Source organism: Cygnus olor, chromosome 5, assembly GCF_009769625.2.
Source record: "Cygnus olor isolate bCygOlo1 chromosome 5, bCygOlo1.pri.v2, whole genome shotgun sequence".
Classification (NCBI taxonomy): domain Eukaryota; kingdom Metazoa; phylum Chordata; class Aves; order Anseriformes; family Anatidae; genus Cygnus; species Cygnus olor.
Window position 1 is genome coordinate 38710191 of NC_049173.1, and position 18004 is coordinate 38728194.

Below are 18004 nucleotides of genomic sequence, written 5' to 3' on the forward strand. Positions count from 1 at the left end.
AAAGTCACCAAGAGAAGCCCTTGCCCTTCCACCAACGGTGTATGTGCAGTGCCGATTGCTATTTATCCATTATACTTCCTTGGACAGCCAAAGTCAAAGATATCACAACGATTTTATCATAGAATCATAGAATATCCCGAGTTGGAAGGGACCCATAAGGATCATCAAGTCCAACTGCTGGCACCGCACAGGTCTGCCCAAAAGTTTAGACCATGTGACTAAGTGCACAGTCCAATCGCTTCTTAAATTCAGACAGGCTTGGTGCAGTGACTGCTTCACTGGGGAGCCTGTTCCAGTGTGTGACCACCCTCTCGGTGAAGAACCTCTTCCTGATGTCCAGCCTAAACCTCCCCTGCCTCAGCTTGACACCGTTCCTGCGGGTCCTATCACTGGTGTTTATAGAGAATAGGTCACCTGCCTCTCCACTCCCCCTCGCGAGGAAGTTGTAGACTGCGATGAGGTCCCCCCTCAGCCTCCTCTTCTCCAGGCTGAACAGGCCCAGTGACCTCAGATGCTCCTCACAAATCTTCCCCTCTAGGCCCTTCACCATCTTCGTCACCCTCCTCTGGACACTCTCCAACAGTTTAATGTCCTTTTTGTACTGTGGTGCCCAGAACTGCACACAGTACTCGAGGTGAGGCCACACCAGCGCAGAGTGGAGTGGGACAATCACTTCCCTCGACCGACTAGCGATGCCGTGCTTGATGCACCCCAGGATACGGTTGGCCCTCCTGGCTGCCAGGGCACGCTGCTGGCTCATATTCAACTTGCTGTCAACCACAACCCCCAAATCCCTCTCTGTGGGGCTGCTCTCCAGCGTCTCGTCGCCCAGTCTGTACGTATGGCCAGGGTTGCCCCGTCCCTAGCTAGATCCTTGCATCTCTACTAAAGATGCTAGCAGCTGGGACTGTACAACCCAAAGCCTGTCTGTAAGTTGGCATTTTTTAGACTCAACAATGTCTGAAGAGGGGGGCAAGTTGCACAACTTCAAGATCTCAGTATGAATTTATAGCCCCCACAACATGCTTTAAAATCAGATCAAATAAAATTAAAATTAAATAAAAATACATAATTAAAAAACCCCACACAACCATGAAAAGCCACACCATGTACTTAGATTTCTACTTTCCAATTTTACAACTCGAAAGTCACAAAATAATGCAGAGGAAATCCAACAAAATAAATAAAAGAAAAAAATGTCAAGTGAAAATATTCCACTTAGAATTAAAGTTCCCTACAATATACAGCACAGCAAAGAAAACTAAGAATTTCGTAACCACACATTAAGTTCTCAAAAGCCCCAAATTTATTATCATTCAAAGCCTGTACGCACTCTGCTTCTTCACTCTACTACATAATAAGCGATAACTTAATTGGGAAAGTAAAAGGTACATTTAAGAAACATATTTCTATAGTCGCAGTCAGTCTTCAATATGTATGCAGTACTTACTATCCTGTTATATTGGTCTACTACTACAATTTGTAGGGTAAGTACGTAATGAGGTGTCCTATTAAATACAAAACTTAACAATTACTGGTCTAGGTAACACACTTGCATATGCAACTAAATTAACATTGGGTCCATTCTTTCAGATCGTGGCATACATCACACACATCAAGAACACTTTGCTGCTCCCCGACAGACTTTGTAGCACCCAGCTATTCACTGACTCACAGAGTCAGCCAGTGGAAGCTTTGCTATTTATCTCACAGTACTAGAGCACACAACGCAATGCATTCCTTACCGAAGGAATTGCAATGCCATTAATGTCATTCACCCGCCCTGTAATGGTGGGATAGAGCCCTGATTTGCAAGATTATGCAAAATGCACGTAGAGGAACGTTATTCTGGAGGGCTTATGCTAATTTTCTCCACTTGACGACTAAGTTAGGCATAAAATAAGCTTCGCTAAATTAGTAACAAACAAGTAGCAAAACAAGTAAACAAAACACATTGCATACACATCTCTTACTTGCAGAATTAGATTTTTCTAAGAAAACTGCCTAATTAAGCCAATTTTTCCCAAGCGCTTTTTATGCAATTACTGCTCCCTGCAAACTTCAACTTCGTATTCTCAATTGTTTCACAATTTAAAAAACAGCTAAAAAACTAAAAGGCTATAACACTTTTTTTTTTTTAGATAAAACCACCCCACATACAAAGTCCTTCCTTCTCACTTCCCATATGATTGTTACCGTCCTATTCCCCAAGAGCAGCTTTTTCAGGCATTCTGCTAGCCTTGCAACAAGAATCCTGTCATAAGCAGGGCTGCACCACTATAACGCTATTTCAGTCCAACCCGTAAGGACTTGCATACTATATGTAGGAACGTACATGTGTAGCAACTACTTCATGTAGGAATAGAATGCAAACTATTTGTTTTATTTAACCTACACTTCAAGACCCTGTAAATATTCTGGGCTAAAATTAAAATTTGCTCTCATTTTTATTTACCATGTCCTCCAGTTGCACAGAATCAGCCTCATGAATTGCAGACTGCAAAAACTGTATTAGCTCAAAGGAAAAAAAGAAAGAAAAAAAAAGTAAAACCCTGTCGGTAAAAGCTGTTTCAACTGCCTGAATAAGGAAAATAATAATAATAATAATAAAAAAGAAAAATCTTTCTCCTATATTCAAAATAAACTTTCTCAGTTTGAATGTAAACAATGTGAAAATCTTAACTTTCACTCCACAAGAGCAGTTTGCAACAAACTTTTTTGCTTTTAAAGTATAATAAAATTCCAAGATGGACATTTTCAGATTCCAGCACCGTTTTCTTTCTAAAAGGTCATCTGAGGCAACATTAGGAAAGTTATTGGTGAAACTCTAACATGGTATAAAAGTACCTTTCAACAAATATGCTCCACTCTTCCTTGAAAAAAGCCTACAAACAAACAAGAAGATACGGCTAAATCAAAATTAAGGGGAGAGATTTGGGTCTGTGTATCAGGCTTTTGTACGCCAGATGTTCTAAAGCACGGCCGATCACACGCCGTGTAACCACCAGTTAACGAGACCAGCCAGCCAACTCCAGGCTATGCCAGAACAAAGCTAGCTCTCACGGAGCCCACGCTGGAGAGCGATCGCTAATTTTGAGGGTAAACACACGCAGGAAATTTTCCATCTTTACAAGAAAAGGGGACAAATATACGGCAAGGCAAGTAAACGTTATGGGTAAGCTCTGGACTGCCAAATATGAACTAGAGGCACGGAGCGTGGGTAAGATGGGAGTCTTTCCACCGTGCATGGGGATAAGGAAACTCCAAACCAAGGAACACTGATTAGACACGACTTCTCACCCCTGCTCTGTAAGCACACAAACCTCCAAATTACTGGCTGTTGCTTACGTTAGTAGGTATTAAATAAGCATCCACGTATAACAGAGAAATAGTTTCTTGTCTTCCATATTTTTAACTTCAGTGTCTTCTCTTCCTTCAGTTCAAAAGAAAACTATCATAGCAGGCAAATTAAACCGTAGGTAAAAGTCTGCTTTATCAGCAAGAGTCCAGTCACCAATATTTTTCCACAGTGCACATTAAAAATCAGAAAAAAGATAGATCCAGGGCTTACTTCCTCTATTCAGCATCGTGAAATTATAAGAAGGAAACTGGACATTTGTATGGACCACCGTCAATAAACATAAAAGGTTTTCATCACAGCCATATCAAAACTCAGGAAGAAATGCCTTTGTGAAGACTTGGAGCTACAAATGGCAGAGAGGTCTCTCAGTTACTATGGATAAAGTCAACAGCACGAGAGCCTCACGCTCAGGAAGAGGAGTATCGGGGCTGCTCAGGCTGGAAGGTTCCCCTGCTCCCAGTGGAAGTACAGCTCCTCTGAACTTCCTTAAGTCATCTGGTCAGCTAACCTTCTGGGAGAAAACTCAGGCTCCCAGGAAAAGCACTGACTTGAACCTACGCTTTGAAGATGAGTGTCCACTAAGACGCACTTAACTGAGGGGAAGGCAGATCACAGGCAAAATCCAAACCAACTTCAATTTAGACAGTTAAGGCGATCTGACAGCATCTCCCAACAAACTTAACATCAGCCCTTACGCTCCCACCTCGACCTCTGTGGGAAAGCTCACCCCAAGTTGTAATGCACGTCAAAAACACGAACAACACCACCACTGAGAAAAGACCTTGCAGCTTGCAAGAGGAGGAGCCTTCCAGGAAAGTCATGAGAAGTTATCTCAGAAAGTAGAAGACAGGCAAATTAGCTTTTGGTTGGAAGACCAACCGTGTATGTTTCTAAAACACTGTCTAACAGATACTGACACCCGAACTATACTGGTGCCCACTTTTCTCGATGATGAGTTTTACAATCGTTTTTTTGCATCACTGAACTTCACATCCACTCCACCTCTTTGTCTGGAAGGTGTTGTCGAGCAGACCAAGCTCCGACTACCCGAGAAGCGTGCCTGCTTCCAAGGAACGAGTTCAGACCCAGCGTGCGTGCTGTGCTACTTTAACCAGCTAAACGGGCGCAGGCACTTCACGACGCTAATGTCATCTTTCACATCGCAGCATTAAGGGGCCAACCAAGGTCGGAGTTTAGGCATTCGGCAACCTTTGCCTGCTTTGCTGCATCGGCCCACGGCAACAACTGCCATTCAAAACATTTTAATCTTTACTTAGTGAAAAAAAAGGAAGAATAAGTATCTGAAGAAGAAGTCATGTTGCATTTCGCCAAAACCCCTTACTCACTTTAATTATTATAGGGGAAAAAAAAGTCTCATAAAGGCGAAAAGCTGTATATCACCACCTTTTCAGCAATATTACAGATGGTAAAGCTATCCTGAAAAAGTAAATGGCTCTGAGATACTTTCTTTTTGGTAAAACAAGTAAGAAACAACGCAAAAAGAGGAGCAGCAACAGAAAATGCTGTTTGCGTCCGGTGATGACTACTTCCTGCAGATGAGACAAACACCGAGGGAAGTTTTATTAGCCAACCCCTTATCTGACCATTTTTTAAATCAGCAATATTCTGAAAAAAGCATTTGCTTGTAACCATCTGCTGGTCACTGCCATTGCCATGGAACAATACACACTAGATGCTTACTGGACAGAAAACAAGAAGAGAGGTAAAGAAGAAAATCGGGTTGGAAAGGAAAAAGGACAAAATAAAAGAGCAACCAGAGAGACAGAGTCTCTTCTCCACCTGGCTAAGGCGACACCATTTAGATCCCTCTGGGTGGCTGAGGGTCTCCTCAGTGCCCCACACAACGGAGGTCACAGGCGATGTATCTTTTACCAACGTCACCATCACCGAAGGGTGACCTAACATCGATTCAAGCCCAGGCACTGCATGCATTCTTCCATTTGTAATGCTGATGTTGGCTAGAAAAACGCTGTATTTACTGATCCAGGTTCAATATCCTGACACCAATGGTAACTCATTAACAAACTCTTTATGAGAGGTTTTGTGAACACGACAGGCTCGCAACACGCACCCAGAGTTTTGCCAGAACAGGATCTGTATTTTACTAAGGATGCACTGGTGTGCAAGACTGCAGAGAGAGTATGCATATCGTGCAACCTTCACCATCACTTTTTTTTTTTTAACCAACGTATTTTTCCTCTTTTTCACCTGTTTACTTACACCACTCTTCTTGTTTCCCTGTGTTTCTTGTTTTAAAGGAAGATATCTGGAGTGCTAAATGCCCAAGCTTAGGCCATCATCAGCACATCTCACTAGCTCACTCTCCATCAGAAAAGTTTACCGATCTGACGGGTAACATTCGGGTCCTTTTAAAATGTATTTTACCACGAGGGTAGTAACCTTTTGACAACACCATGCTGGAGTTCATTGTTAGTTCATGCACCTGCACTGCACATCAATGGTAGCAGAAAGAAAACCGAGGTTTGGAACTTAAGCGAGCAGCCTCTCCCATCTGAACCAGTCCTTAAACACTAACACTGAACACGGCATTTTTATGGGTTCATTCTTTTTATGTGTTGCAAAATGTCTTGAAATGATTAGCACTCAATCTTCTACTGACAAATTGGTGAGATTTCCTGCTCACATAGCACACAATGCTCTAGTTTACAACAAGTTTCACAGTTTTGTAACCTGTCATTGTTAGTATTTCCTCCTGTTTCAGCAAACAGACTCAACTCTACAACTTTCTATATAGAGACTCGGAAATAAACACGAATGACACCTGCAAGTCAGCAGATATTGTATACGCTAAGGTACATCCCCAGATTGCAGGAAGACAGCTCTTTCACATTGAGACAATATCTTAATTATGAGCCCCATTCTCCTCCTCGCTGACTCTTGACTAAAAGACAGCCCAGATATAAGAGATGTTGACACGTAAAATTAACAAACAAAAAGAACAAGGTGTTGCATTCTGCACAATTTTATGTTTGACCAAAACACATTGCTCTGGCTATGCAATAATAAACAAATTATTTCTACTTTTTCTATTTCTCTACCTTAATTTGTCCCAGGTGAAGAAACAGAAATTTCTTTCCAACTAGGAAAGTAGCAATGCACAAACACACACAAAGGTCAACTAAGCAACACTTACAACAATAACTTACCCAGACTTACTTTTTAATGCAGTGAACTCTAAGCTACAAGACAAACATTCCCTTTCTTTTACCAATACACCCTAGAGCCATGTGCCTCAATCTCAACAACAGGCAAGGCTAACAAGACCCCCAAATAAAAGCATACATTCCAAATTAATTCAAAGGGGCTACTCCTAAGTAAATTGAAATTCTCCCTGAGTACTACAATGCGGTGCAATAACACTACATTCTATACTATGAGTATAGCAGGTCTGACGGGAACGCAGACCTCTACGCCTGCGATGACAAACCCACACGTACACATACCGGTAACAAAACAATCATATGGCTATGATCTTAACTGGAAAAGCTAAATAAGCCATGGTATGTTAATTACCTAATTTCTGACCACTGCACTCTTCTAAATGATGAAACCAAAAATTCAGCGTTCATACTAAATCTACCCATTCATACACTTACTCTATCATCCACCAGCCAAGAAGCAACTATTAGTTCATTTTTATGAGAAAAAAAAAAAAAATCAGAAGAGTGAACTCTGAAGTTCGCTGCTCTTCCACAGCTGGAAACAGCAGAAACTAGGTGGTCCAAGCCCCCAGTGTACAAATATTCTCTTCCAGGGGTTAAAAGGAATGTCAGAATGGAAAGCAACTTAGTTTGGCCAAGGATATGATACCCAAGTAACATGTTTATACAAAATTTGATTTCATGCTTACAAATATACGCTGATTAGACAAAAAGACGCTAGTGAAATCGTTCGAAACCAAAGTGTCCCCATCATAACAGGAAAATAATTATCGGCAGCATTCTTCGGCACTCAGTTCAAAGCAATGGCATTAGGGGGAACGGGGCTAAAACCGCTCTGGTCATTCGCCTCTTATTTCTCCTTCAAGACGAGGAAAACCACCGTCAGGCCACGGGCTCTTCTCAACGGCATTCCGGATTCCGGCACGAAGGTGTGAGAGCCTAACAGCGCACAGAGCGCACACCCGGCACAGGACGAAGACCCGTCCGCGCTGCGCGGCCCCCCCGCGGGGCTCGCCGCCTGAGTGCCGGCCGTACCGGCGGTGCATTGTGGGAGCCGCGCCGGGTGAAGCCCTACAGCCCCCTGCCCGGCGCCCGGCGGGGCGGGCGCGCCGCGGAGCTCCCCCCGCGGCCCAGCGGTGCCGCCGCAACTTTCGCAGCCGCGCGCAGCGGCGGCGGCGCCGGCCCCGGGGGCAGGAGGCACCGGCTCCCGGCCGCCCTCCCGGCCCCGGCCGTGCCCGCGGCCGGGCCGGCTCCCCGCGGGGCCGCCCTGCGGAGCTCCCGCCGCTTCAGCACCGGGCTCCGGGACAGCGCCCGCGGCTCCCGGCCCCGCGGCTCCCCTCGGCGGGCGGCTCGCCCAGGCCGGGGCAGGCCCGGCTCCCCCCGGCCGCCCTCCCCCGCGCCGCGCGGGGGGAGCCTCCTCCCGCAGGCGGGGCCGCCCCCGGCCCGCAGCGCCCGGCCGCGCCGCCCCGAGGCCTCGGCTCCCTGCGCAGCGCCGCCGCCACGGCGGGCGGCCCCCCCCCCTCTCCCCGGAGCCGCGGCCGCCCCCCCCGGGCGCGGTGCCGTCGGCGCTACCTGTGAGGACGCCGACGCGGATCTGGTGGTCGTGGTTGGTCAGGACCATCCCCTCGGCCGCCATGTTGCCCGGCGCAGCCACCGCACTGACGGGCGGGCGGGCGGGCGGCCGCCGGGGGGAGGGGGCGCGCGCGCGGCACCGGCGCGAGCGCAGAGAGGGGGCGGGGCGGGGCCGAGGCGCGAGGGGCGGGGCGAGCGCCGGCCCCGCGCGCGCGGCAGGGGCAGGGGCAGGGGCACGGGGAGGGAGGGGGGAGGGAGGGAGCGGCGCCCAGGCGGCAGCAATCGAGCGCCGAGCGCGGCGGGGAGGGGAGGGGCGGGGGCGGGGAGGGGAGGGGCCGTGGCGGCAGCGCCCGCCCGCGGTGTGAGGGGCGGCGGCGAGGGGCAGCCGGCACCGGCAGCGCCCGGCCCCGCTGGGGCTGGAACTGGGGTCAGGCAGCCCCTGTCCACTGCAAACTTCGGCTGGCTGCCTGCGAGCCAGCGTCCGCGCTCGTTGTGCGCGGATAGGTACCTGATGTGCTCTGCAGTTAGTCAGTCACATTACCAAGTGCCCGCGACAGCCCGCTGTCAGAGGTGAAGCCGTCTGGCTGTAGCCAACTCTTGCATTTTCAGCTATTCTTGGTGTGACCTCAGCACCAACTTTACCATAGCAGACCCGACCAGTCACCTCTTGACTGTGCACTAAAAGGCAATCACTGAAAGCACCTCTAATTTGCACAAACCACCTCTAATTTGCACAAACCACCCCTAATTCACGCAAACCACCTCTAATTCACACAAACCGCCTCAGGAATTCCCTCTTTACCATACCATTTCCTCAGACGGACCACCAATGCACAACCAAAGGCCCGAGGGCACACCCTGTGTCTCAGGGAACGTCCCCCAGTAGCCCAGCACATCAGCACGCGATACCCGCACGGTGACACGGGCCCGGCAGTCGCAGCACGTGCAGCCATACACACCGGGAATGCAGGCTCCAGAGCTCCCTGGTTATGTTATGCAATGGTGTAATACAACATATGTGGGTGGGTGTAAGCCCGAACCCAAAACAGCACGGTTACTGAAGATACACTGCATCGCTGGTGCTCATACCTCATGGTTCCTCATGGGCTCGGTCGCTGTGCGTTGAATATTCTGATATAGACAAAGCAAAACAATTTCTTCTCTAATATATCTGAAATTATCTGAAGTACAAGCAAGAAGCGTGACGTTTCGTAGCTTCCTGCAGAGGATTCTCACACCCTACACTAAAAACACTATAGAGTTCGTACAGACCAACTCACAGTGTAGCTGATTGATTTTTTGCTCTTGTGGACAGTAAGGAAGAGGGGCGGGATTAAGACTTCACTGACAACGTTAGCTTTAGTACTTTCTGTGGGATTTGTGTGGGATATTTTTGTATGGAAACGTAGTAGGAGATTGTATTAAGGCAATGAGATGGTATAAGTTTACAAATGTTTCACAAGACTGAGCCAAGGAGAAGCTGAAATCAATATGAGTGGTTTTTATTATTGTGGTATGAAAGTCCTTGTAAATTGGACTGTTAATATAATGGCAGATCCATAATAGCTCAAGAGAAGCTTGTAAACAGGCTGATTTTCTGCAGTCAAGTTTTCATCTGAATAAGGAAACGAGTTTGCATGAGAAAGAAACCTTTTTACTACAGGTAGGCAGATATTCTAGGAAATGTGCTAGTCCATACCAGAGTTCATGTTGACTGTCCAGAGAACAAACAAGTTTTACTCACAAAAGTCAATACGCAGCTGCTGGTCACATTTTGCCCTGGTCAACTATAGCGCAACTTGGTAACCTCTCTGGAAATATTTTACATTGCTTTGTCTGCCAGTTGTTAATCATCAATCTCTGCCCATTACCAAAGCACTGCGCTTTCATTAGGCTGTCTCGTTCAGCCACGTTTGTTCCATGTCTACTGGCTGACACAGCAGGCTTTCTTATTTTATCACAAACACTATAGGGTGGCATATTTTGATGACTTGTTTGGTTGACACGGTTTGATTGTACAAGACAAACACTTTTGTTACGTACAGAAATCTTGAAACAAAAACAGAGACCAGTATGATTAAGGGAAGATGCCATTTTGTTCTGTTGATTACAGATGCCCAGAGAAGCTGTGGATGCCCCAGCCCTGTAAGTGCTTAAGGCCAGGTTGGATGGGGCTTTGAGCAACCTGGTCTAGTGGGTGACATCCCTGTCCAGGGCAGGGGGGTTGGAACTGGTTTGGAACCCAAGCCGTTCTATGATTCAATGATTTCTATCATTTTATTGTCAGACAGGTGTGGTTTTATGTTTTTGGGCTTCACTGGATTTGGTTTGGTTTGGTTTGGTTTGGTTTTGCAGTGGCTCCTCAACTTTAATTTCTTAACACTTATTATTTTCTATTTTGACTTGGTTGGCTAGCTGGATCAGCAGTGGGACACAGCTATTCGACTGTATGCCATTGGTACAGATCCAGCTGAAGTCATGAAATGCTGGCTTAATGAATCATTAATGGAATTCAGAACATTTTATTTCTATGCCACTGGTGCAAATCCAAGTAAGGTCAAGAGACTAGCTGGCTCAGTGGTTCAATAATAGGAAACAGACTTCTACCTTGAGCTTACTGATGCCAGTCTATAAAGAGTTGGGAAACTAAGTTTTGAGACAGTAAAATATGAAGCTTTTTCAATCTTTAAAGTCAGTCTATTATACATGATTACTTTCTAATGAGCCTTAATAGTCTGTATTGATCTATAATTTAAAGGATAGTATAAACATGTTTTCTCTATATATACTGATACAGCACAATATTCATCACTCTAAAAGAAGAAGGTATAAGAGATGATCTCTCCAAACAATGCCTTCCCTTAGGCAAGTATCTGGGGGAAAAGACAGAATATGCATTGCATTTTAGCTATGTAAGACTAGCAAACTATCTGTACGCCTTCACAGACCATGCTGCCATGTCCATGAGTCATCCTTGCAACACCCTCCTTGCCAGAGGCCTCCTGAGAACTTTATGGGTTTATAACCCCCCGGCAGGAATAGGAGCCCAGCTTCAGCAACTGTCCTAACCGTTTGTGGAAGGGAAATCATGTGGTTCGCTTAGGGTAAAAATGCAGTACTCCTTGTGCTGCATGCATGTTTGCAAGGTCAGATTTGGCTATTTAGAAGAGACTCCCCATGTCTGCCTGTGAGATTACAAAATGAGAGAAGCTGTTAACTCTTCCACTTGGTGACAAACTACATCACAACATAGCTCATGCCTATTTGCCATATGTGCATTTGCAGCAATGACAGGCATGTGGAAAACTCCTAAAGAAACGTGGCCCATGCAGACATCCTTGCCTACAGCCTCTTTCTCTCACTGCCTCCTCCTACTCAGCTACCTGTTGTGGTGCAACTTTTGAAATGGCACCATATGTTATGGATGCAACCTCATGTATATTCTCAGAAACAACAGCATCTGGAAGACTGAAGCTTACTGAGCTTATATGGTATAATTTTGACGGCTCCGTGATAGAGATAACCATGTAAGTCCTCTCCGATCCAGATGCCTTTCAGCTCTTCTTTTTCTTTCTCATACGCTGGTCAGGCTATAAAAGCCAAAGTTCTTCCCTCCCCACCATCCTGCCCAGGAACAAGGGTACAATAAAACCGTATCTTCTAGTTATTTAATGCACAAAGCAGATCTATCCAGCCTCTATCATTTGAGATTTCAGATGTTGTTGTTTTGCAGCTCAGTTGAAGAAAAAATGTTTCTTTCTCTATGAGCCTTTGGAGATGAACATTCTGTAGGTCTCTGTCCATGGCATGTTGACGCTGTGTGTTTGTGCTGCATTAGACATACTTCTGTCCAGACTTTCCCAGACAAAATTCAAGAAGTGCCGAGCAGGGAGGTCCCAAACTGAAGTATACTCACAGCTTGGTACCAAGGGTTTGAACCTGTCAATTAAGAGCAGTGGAAGTCCTGAAAATCGTGTACAAAGGATTACTTTTTGTGGTTGTCCATCATTCTTTGAGCTGGTCCTACCATGAGTGTTAATTCTCTGTATCACCCTAAAAAAGATACACTTGATATTTAGCTGCAGTTCTTCTAATCTTACAGAGTAGGACCTTCTTGAAGGACAGTACGTTAAACAAGGACTTCCACTACCAAGAACTTGAAAATGGTGCCGGCCAAAGGTAATCTTTTACAACTTTTGCAGGGATAATGAGAAGCCCAACTCTCCCCAGTACCAATTCTTCTGGGCCACTGCAGTCCTTACTGACAACCTTCCAACAAACAACCTAAGAGCAGAACCAAGGTCTTTCGGAGAGGTATGCAATAGATGTGGCATGACTACAAATGCAGTTCAGTTGATTCACTACTAGTATGGGTGCCTAACAAAAATAAATGAATCTTAGTGTGACTCCACATGAGTGGTGTTGACACATTCAATTGTCTGTGCTTCATTTGCTGCAAAACAGTAGCTATTTTAGAAAAGCAGTTGATGAGTTTAGCATACACAAAGAGTAGACAGATTTAAAAGATACCGTACTGGAACATTCTATTTTTGAAATTTCACTTTGACAAAACTGCCTCATTAAGAACTTGGGTATGAAAAGATGGAAGATGTTTTTGGATCTCATGCAAAGTAAATTCAGAATTCTGATGAGCTGAATCAGTTCTTTCCATACATTATTTTCCTTTATCTGTATTTCCCTTTGTTTCTGCATAAAAGATGAAATAAAAAATTATGAAATCTTGGTTTTGATTAATAAGCAAGACACTCCAAACTGTATGAAATAAGGCAGAAAGAGGAAGGTAAGTACTTTGAATCCACAGTTAAATTATAATATTTCAGAATGAACTAGCCACAAATGATCATTACATGTTGTGGCCAAAATTGAACAAATGACAGCTTGCTTTTGCATGGAACCTTATCCCGTTGATTGCTTTGATTTTATACAAGCATTAAAAATACTACAACAGATCCTCTAAGGAAGGGGAGGATATTATGTGGAAAAGGGCAGCTACAACCTCCTGAAGGGAGACTGAAGGCAAATTCTCCAACATTCATTAAAAAATACTGTGTTTGAGCTCTGGATTACATGCTAGTGGTTTTGAATGAGTTCATTAGTCTTCACACATATGCAACTGTATCAACAAGTTAAATTCAGGCAAAAAGCAAGTAGCAATGCCTTCTGAAGAAATACTTTTGTTGTTACCTATGGATTATGTTATTAACACTAATAGTGTGTAGTATGCTTCATGCTTAGTGACAGGGTAAGAAGGCTTTGGCTATGTTCGTTTTCTGTAAGTTTGCTTGGTTTTCCACTCCTCAAAAATAAAATCCTTACCTTATTTACTGTTTCTGCTTATACGTCTTTGCATTCTAGCTCAGTATATGAGGTTTGTCACCTGAGCGCATAGAAGATTACCAAATGGTCCAAATGACACAGCACTTTTATGAACCATTATTTGTAGTCATATTAAATGCAGGAAGATTGTAATACACGTTACCTGAGCATTATTGGGGCTTTATATATTTTGTGTTTTAGACAAGGCTAAAATTTGCTGGATACGTTTTGTAGTAGCTTTAGTCTTGCTCCTGAACACTTTCTTACCTAAGTTTCATCTCAGACATTTCTTTAACTCCTAATGTAGTCAGACTGGTTAAAAAATAAAAATAATAACAATTAAAAAAATCTACATCTTCCACAGTTAATCAAACTTCAAGCAGAAAAGCACATAGGAAAAAACAAATCTTTTCGGTAACAGACCTTTCTTTTCATCTTTTCATTTCCATGGCACTCTGTAGTCTTGTGGCTTTACTTCCATCTGTCCTACTACACTGCTTGTTTAAAATGCTAATCTAACGGCTATTGCCATAGTATCCAAGTATATCACAATCAATCTATTTATCCTGATGTCTGCAAGATAAGGCACTGTTGCTCTTGTTTATAGAGAGAGGGGTAACAGAGCTACCTGGGTTGCATTATGACGGCCTTGCTGATGAATGCTGTGGTATCATGATTTCTTGATCCAGGACCTGTCACAGTCTCCTTGGCTCCCGCAGAAGCAGCATATGGGCCTACGCTTGGGTCACACCTCAACAGAAAGACAAACCTGGACAGGACATTCAGCTGGGACCTGGAAGTTTGAAAGTGCTGCAGATCTCCAGTCGAATACGGGCCTGAAATCTGAATTTAAATCGACACCTCTCAGAGTGCTAGGCAGCAAGCTGTCAGCTGTTCTGAAGGGGTTAAGGCTTTCTAGTTGCTCTTGTTTACAGTTTACTTTGAGTAAATAATAGTATGACTGAATATTTGCAGTGTTAAGGAACTCACTTGGGGAAAGGGAGAGCAGGGTTCTAATCCCAATTTTAACCAGCATTTATCCTAAAACTGGAACAGGGACTGGAAATGAACTATGCCCAGATCCTTGCTTCTAAGCTAGACAGTCACATTCATGATCTAAATTATTTTTTTTTTCTATTTCTTCCTCCTCCTTTCTCTCTCTCTCCCTCTCAAATGAACTCTTCTCTTCCTTTTTTTTTTTTTTTTACTCCACCTGTCAGTACTGCAGTTTATGCTTAAAACCATTTAAGTAAATTTACATTAAATCTTATTGGCATTAATTAAGACAATTACATAGATGAAGCTAAGCATTTTGGTTGTTTTCGAGCCAAACAGAAAAGGTTTCAAAATACTATGGGACCAATGCAAAAGTTTCTGGGTAAAATAAGAGTACTGAAAACAATGCATTCAGTTCAACTTCAAATGAAATACCTCTCTTTGGTTTTCACTTAGATCTTATTTGATTGACTTTTATTAAGTCGTACACAATTTCCAAAGAGAAAAGAACTATGCCGAAAAGAAAAATGAAAATGTCTTTTGAAAATGTCAGCATTTCAGATCCTACGCTACTGGACCTAAGGGAGGGGCTATGCAATTGCAGGTACAGCTCCAGCCGAGATGCATCACTGCAGCCAAAAGGGGGAAGTTTTGCTCCTCATCCTTCCTGCTCCATTCCTCCCGCACCCTCACCCTTTCCACACCTGATCCTTGCTCCTTTCTGGCGCTGTGCTCCTCAGGCTCTTCCATCAGCCAACGTATTTCACTGCTATGGCAGGAATCTGTGAAGGATTTTAATACAGTCTGGCAGGAAACTAACTCACAGATGGGTCTGAGGAGTGCCAGAGACAGCACATTAATTAGTGTGAATGGAAGGCAGGGGTCAGTGGAAACTTGGAAAGGTGGGACAGGACCTGCCTCTTTTGTCTGTTTTGTTGGCTCACCACACCTCATGGAATGGCATCTGAAAGGATGCCAATTTGGGGGAAAAAAAAGTGGTATTTCTGACTACACCAACAGTTTTCCTTGTCAATTTCTTGTTCCTTTGAGCCAGTTGTATTAGAAAATCTGGTATATTAACACTTCTTCTAATCCTTGTTTCATATTTAATTGTAGTATTTCTATGTATCCTCTCCTATTTGGCATTTTCAGATTGCTTCCTCAAGAAATACAGCCTGCGACCAACCGTTCATTCACAAAGCACTTTGCCACTACGTGTGGGCTCTGCTAACACTTTGAGAACCGCAGTTGCTACGTCTGATGGCAAACACTTTCTTTTCAACTACTGTAAAATGGGCCCTTGTTATTAATGCAATCTGTATTCAGGATGACATCCCAAATTAAATTTCCTTCTGAACGTATTCATCAAAGGTATATTTCCAGGAAGGAAAGACTATTGCTGCATGCATCTATTACCATTATCTCCAATACCTCTCTCCAATACATACATATTTCTCCCACTGTCTCCTTTCCCCCTGGTGACAAATCAATTCATATGATGGGAAAAGGTCATCCTAGCCCACATGATAAAGCAGGGGCTGTATGTCAAAACCACAGCTGGGATTGATCCTGCAAGTGCTGTTCCTGTGAGCCTGAAGATCATCGCACGGCACCTGCCCAGGCTGTAAAACAAGTTGTCCAGCTACACCTCACATGAGAGTTCACAGCATAAAAGAGGACTGTTGTGCTGCATGTACAAGAGATAAAGGTCTAGCAGCTGGAAGTCATGAGAAAGGGCTCAGCTGTGTGAGTCCTGTATTGGCAGTCCTGAGGCCATCGCATGTATGTACAACCACAGGCTTTTCTAGAGATACAGTGTTCCAGCCCAGTGGTACCCAGCGCATCAGAAAAAAAGGACACTTAAAGACAGAACAAAAATAACGCAGAAGCAAGTGAGTGTCTGGACCGTTCTGGATAGTATGCAGAAAACATTAGCTAATGGACTGCACTTTCTCAGACTTCCACAGAACAGATTGTTCTTCATCATCATATGTTTTCTGTAAAAAGGAGGTGATTTCTCAGGGGAAAAAAATGTAATAATTAAGGATTTTATGTTATTTAAGTATTTCCAAATTTATTTTTTAAATCCTGGCTAAGCAGGCAGATTGCTTCCTTGCTAAAAAGGAAGCCATTTGCAAAGGAAAAATATAGGAGACTCAGGACTTAAAAAGCCAACCTTGATAAAGATTTGGGGAAAATCTTTTTATCAGTATTTTTATATTGAGTAAGTCAGCTACTGGGCATATATGTAACTGTACAGATTGGCTTTTGAAATAATGGGAGTGCATCTGTATTTGTACTAGAGCCATTATACCATAGAATGAGTTCTACTTCCACATGAAGTTGTGTCACTAACTTCAGGTGTTTCCTTGAAATACTACCTACCTGGGTATTTTTTAAAGTAGCTTTTGTGAAGAATAATACTGTCTGGATAAGTGCAGCATACGAGTTCAGTAGAAACTCTCCTTGATAATTAACTCAATGATTAAAGAACCCAACTCCAGTAACACTGCTAAACATGCTAACTGCCATCACTGTTTCACCTGTCCCTGAAACAGGCTTTTAAGTGTTCCACCTCGGCTTTATGCTTCAAGAAATGCCACATGTGACTAGTATGCTCCTGTTTTTTTCCACCTGCAGTCTTATCTTGATTTTAGACTTTTTAATTATTGACTTTGTTTTTTACGTTATTTCTTTTGGCACCCTGGTTTCCTTCTAGGTAACTGATCAAACCTCTTGTACCCTGTAAGGGAAGGTCATGCAATTCTTTATTTGCTGAAATACAATCACAGTGCAAAACCTTTGTGAAAGAGCTGACTGTTCCCAATCAATTTCTGTTGGTCTTTTGTGATGACAAAGATTGAACTCCACATATTGTTACACTCGATTGTAAATCTTATCAATCTTTTCTTCTCTTGACTGAATACACAAACCCAGCTTCACTATAGGAAAAGATAACCCCTGCTTTCAATGGGGCTTTTACACCGTCAGCCCAGGCAAGATGGGCATCTTCTGAGACATTTACAATCTAAAGGAACTTATTGAGCTGTCAACTGCCTTGAGCCAAGGGATCTTCCAGTCAAAGCACAGAAATACACAGCTGATCCGTCTGTCTTTTTCTACACTCAGAAATATTCCATTTTATACTTATTAATATAGTTAAAGGAATCCACCCTCCTGGAATGCATGAGTGCACACTAGTAGGGAAGTGTTGATAGCAGTTTAGCTTATTTGCATTAAAGAAAAGGAATTAAGCATGTTGATGAGAGCACCTTGTTACAAATACATGGGGGATGGATCTATTTAATAATTTTAATTTAAATATAGCATTGCTTAGATCCAGCTGTAACAATTACCGAAGCTCAGAACGGCATATGCAGTAGCCTCTGAATACAATTAAACTTCCCACAGTCAAACGATCTGGAATAAACAGCTTGCACATATACATTTTTGTTACCCCTCCCTATATGGTACTTGTAGCCACCTGTATTTTACCATTCCCTTGGGGTCTACCGTTCTCTTTAGTCTAACTGAA

At 43.8% G+C, this 18004-nt stretch overlaps 1 protein-coding gene across 22 annotated transcripts in view; it reads right to left on the reverse strand.

The window, feature by feature from the left end:
• GPHN (gephyrin) overlaps positions 1-18004 on the reverse strand; it is a 333615-nt gene that overhangs the window by 278019 nt on the left and 37592 nt on the right. For 10 of the 22 annotated variants that reach the window (XR_005820015.1, XM_040557310.1, XM_040557315.1 and 7 more), the window contains exon 1: positions 8137-8268. The exons of 1 other annotated variant lie outside the window; for it this stretch is intronic. Coding sequence is in view for 20 of the 21 variants with exons in the window: in XM_040557310.1 (XP_040413244.1) it covers positions 8137-8200 (64 nt within the window). In the remaining variant the exon portion in view is untranslated. Of the gene's footprint in view, positions 1-8136; positions 8328-18004 lie in introns of those variants that run through there. 11 more of the 22 variants (XM_040557321.1, XM_040557317.1, XM_040557319.1 and 8 more) reach the window with 4 other exon arrangements.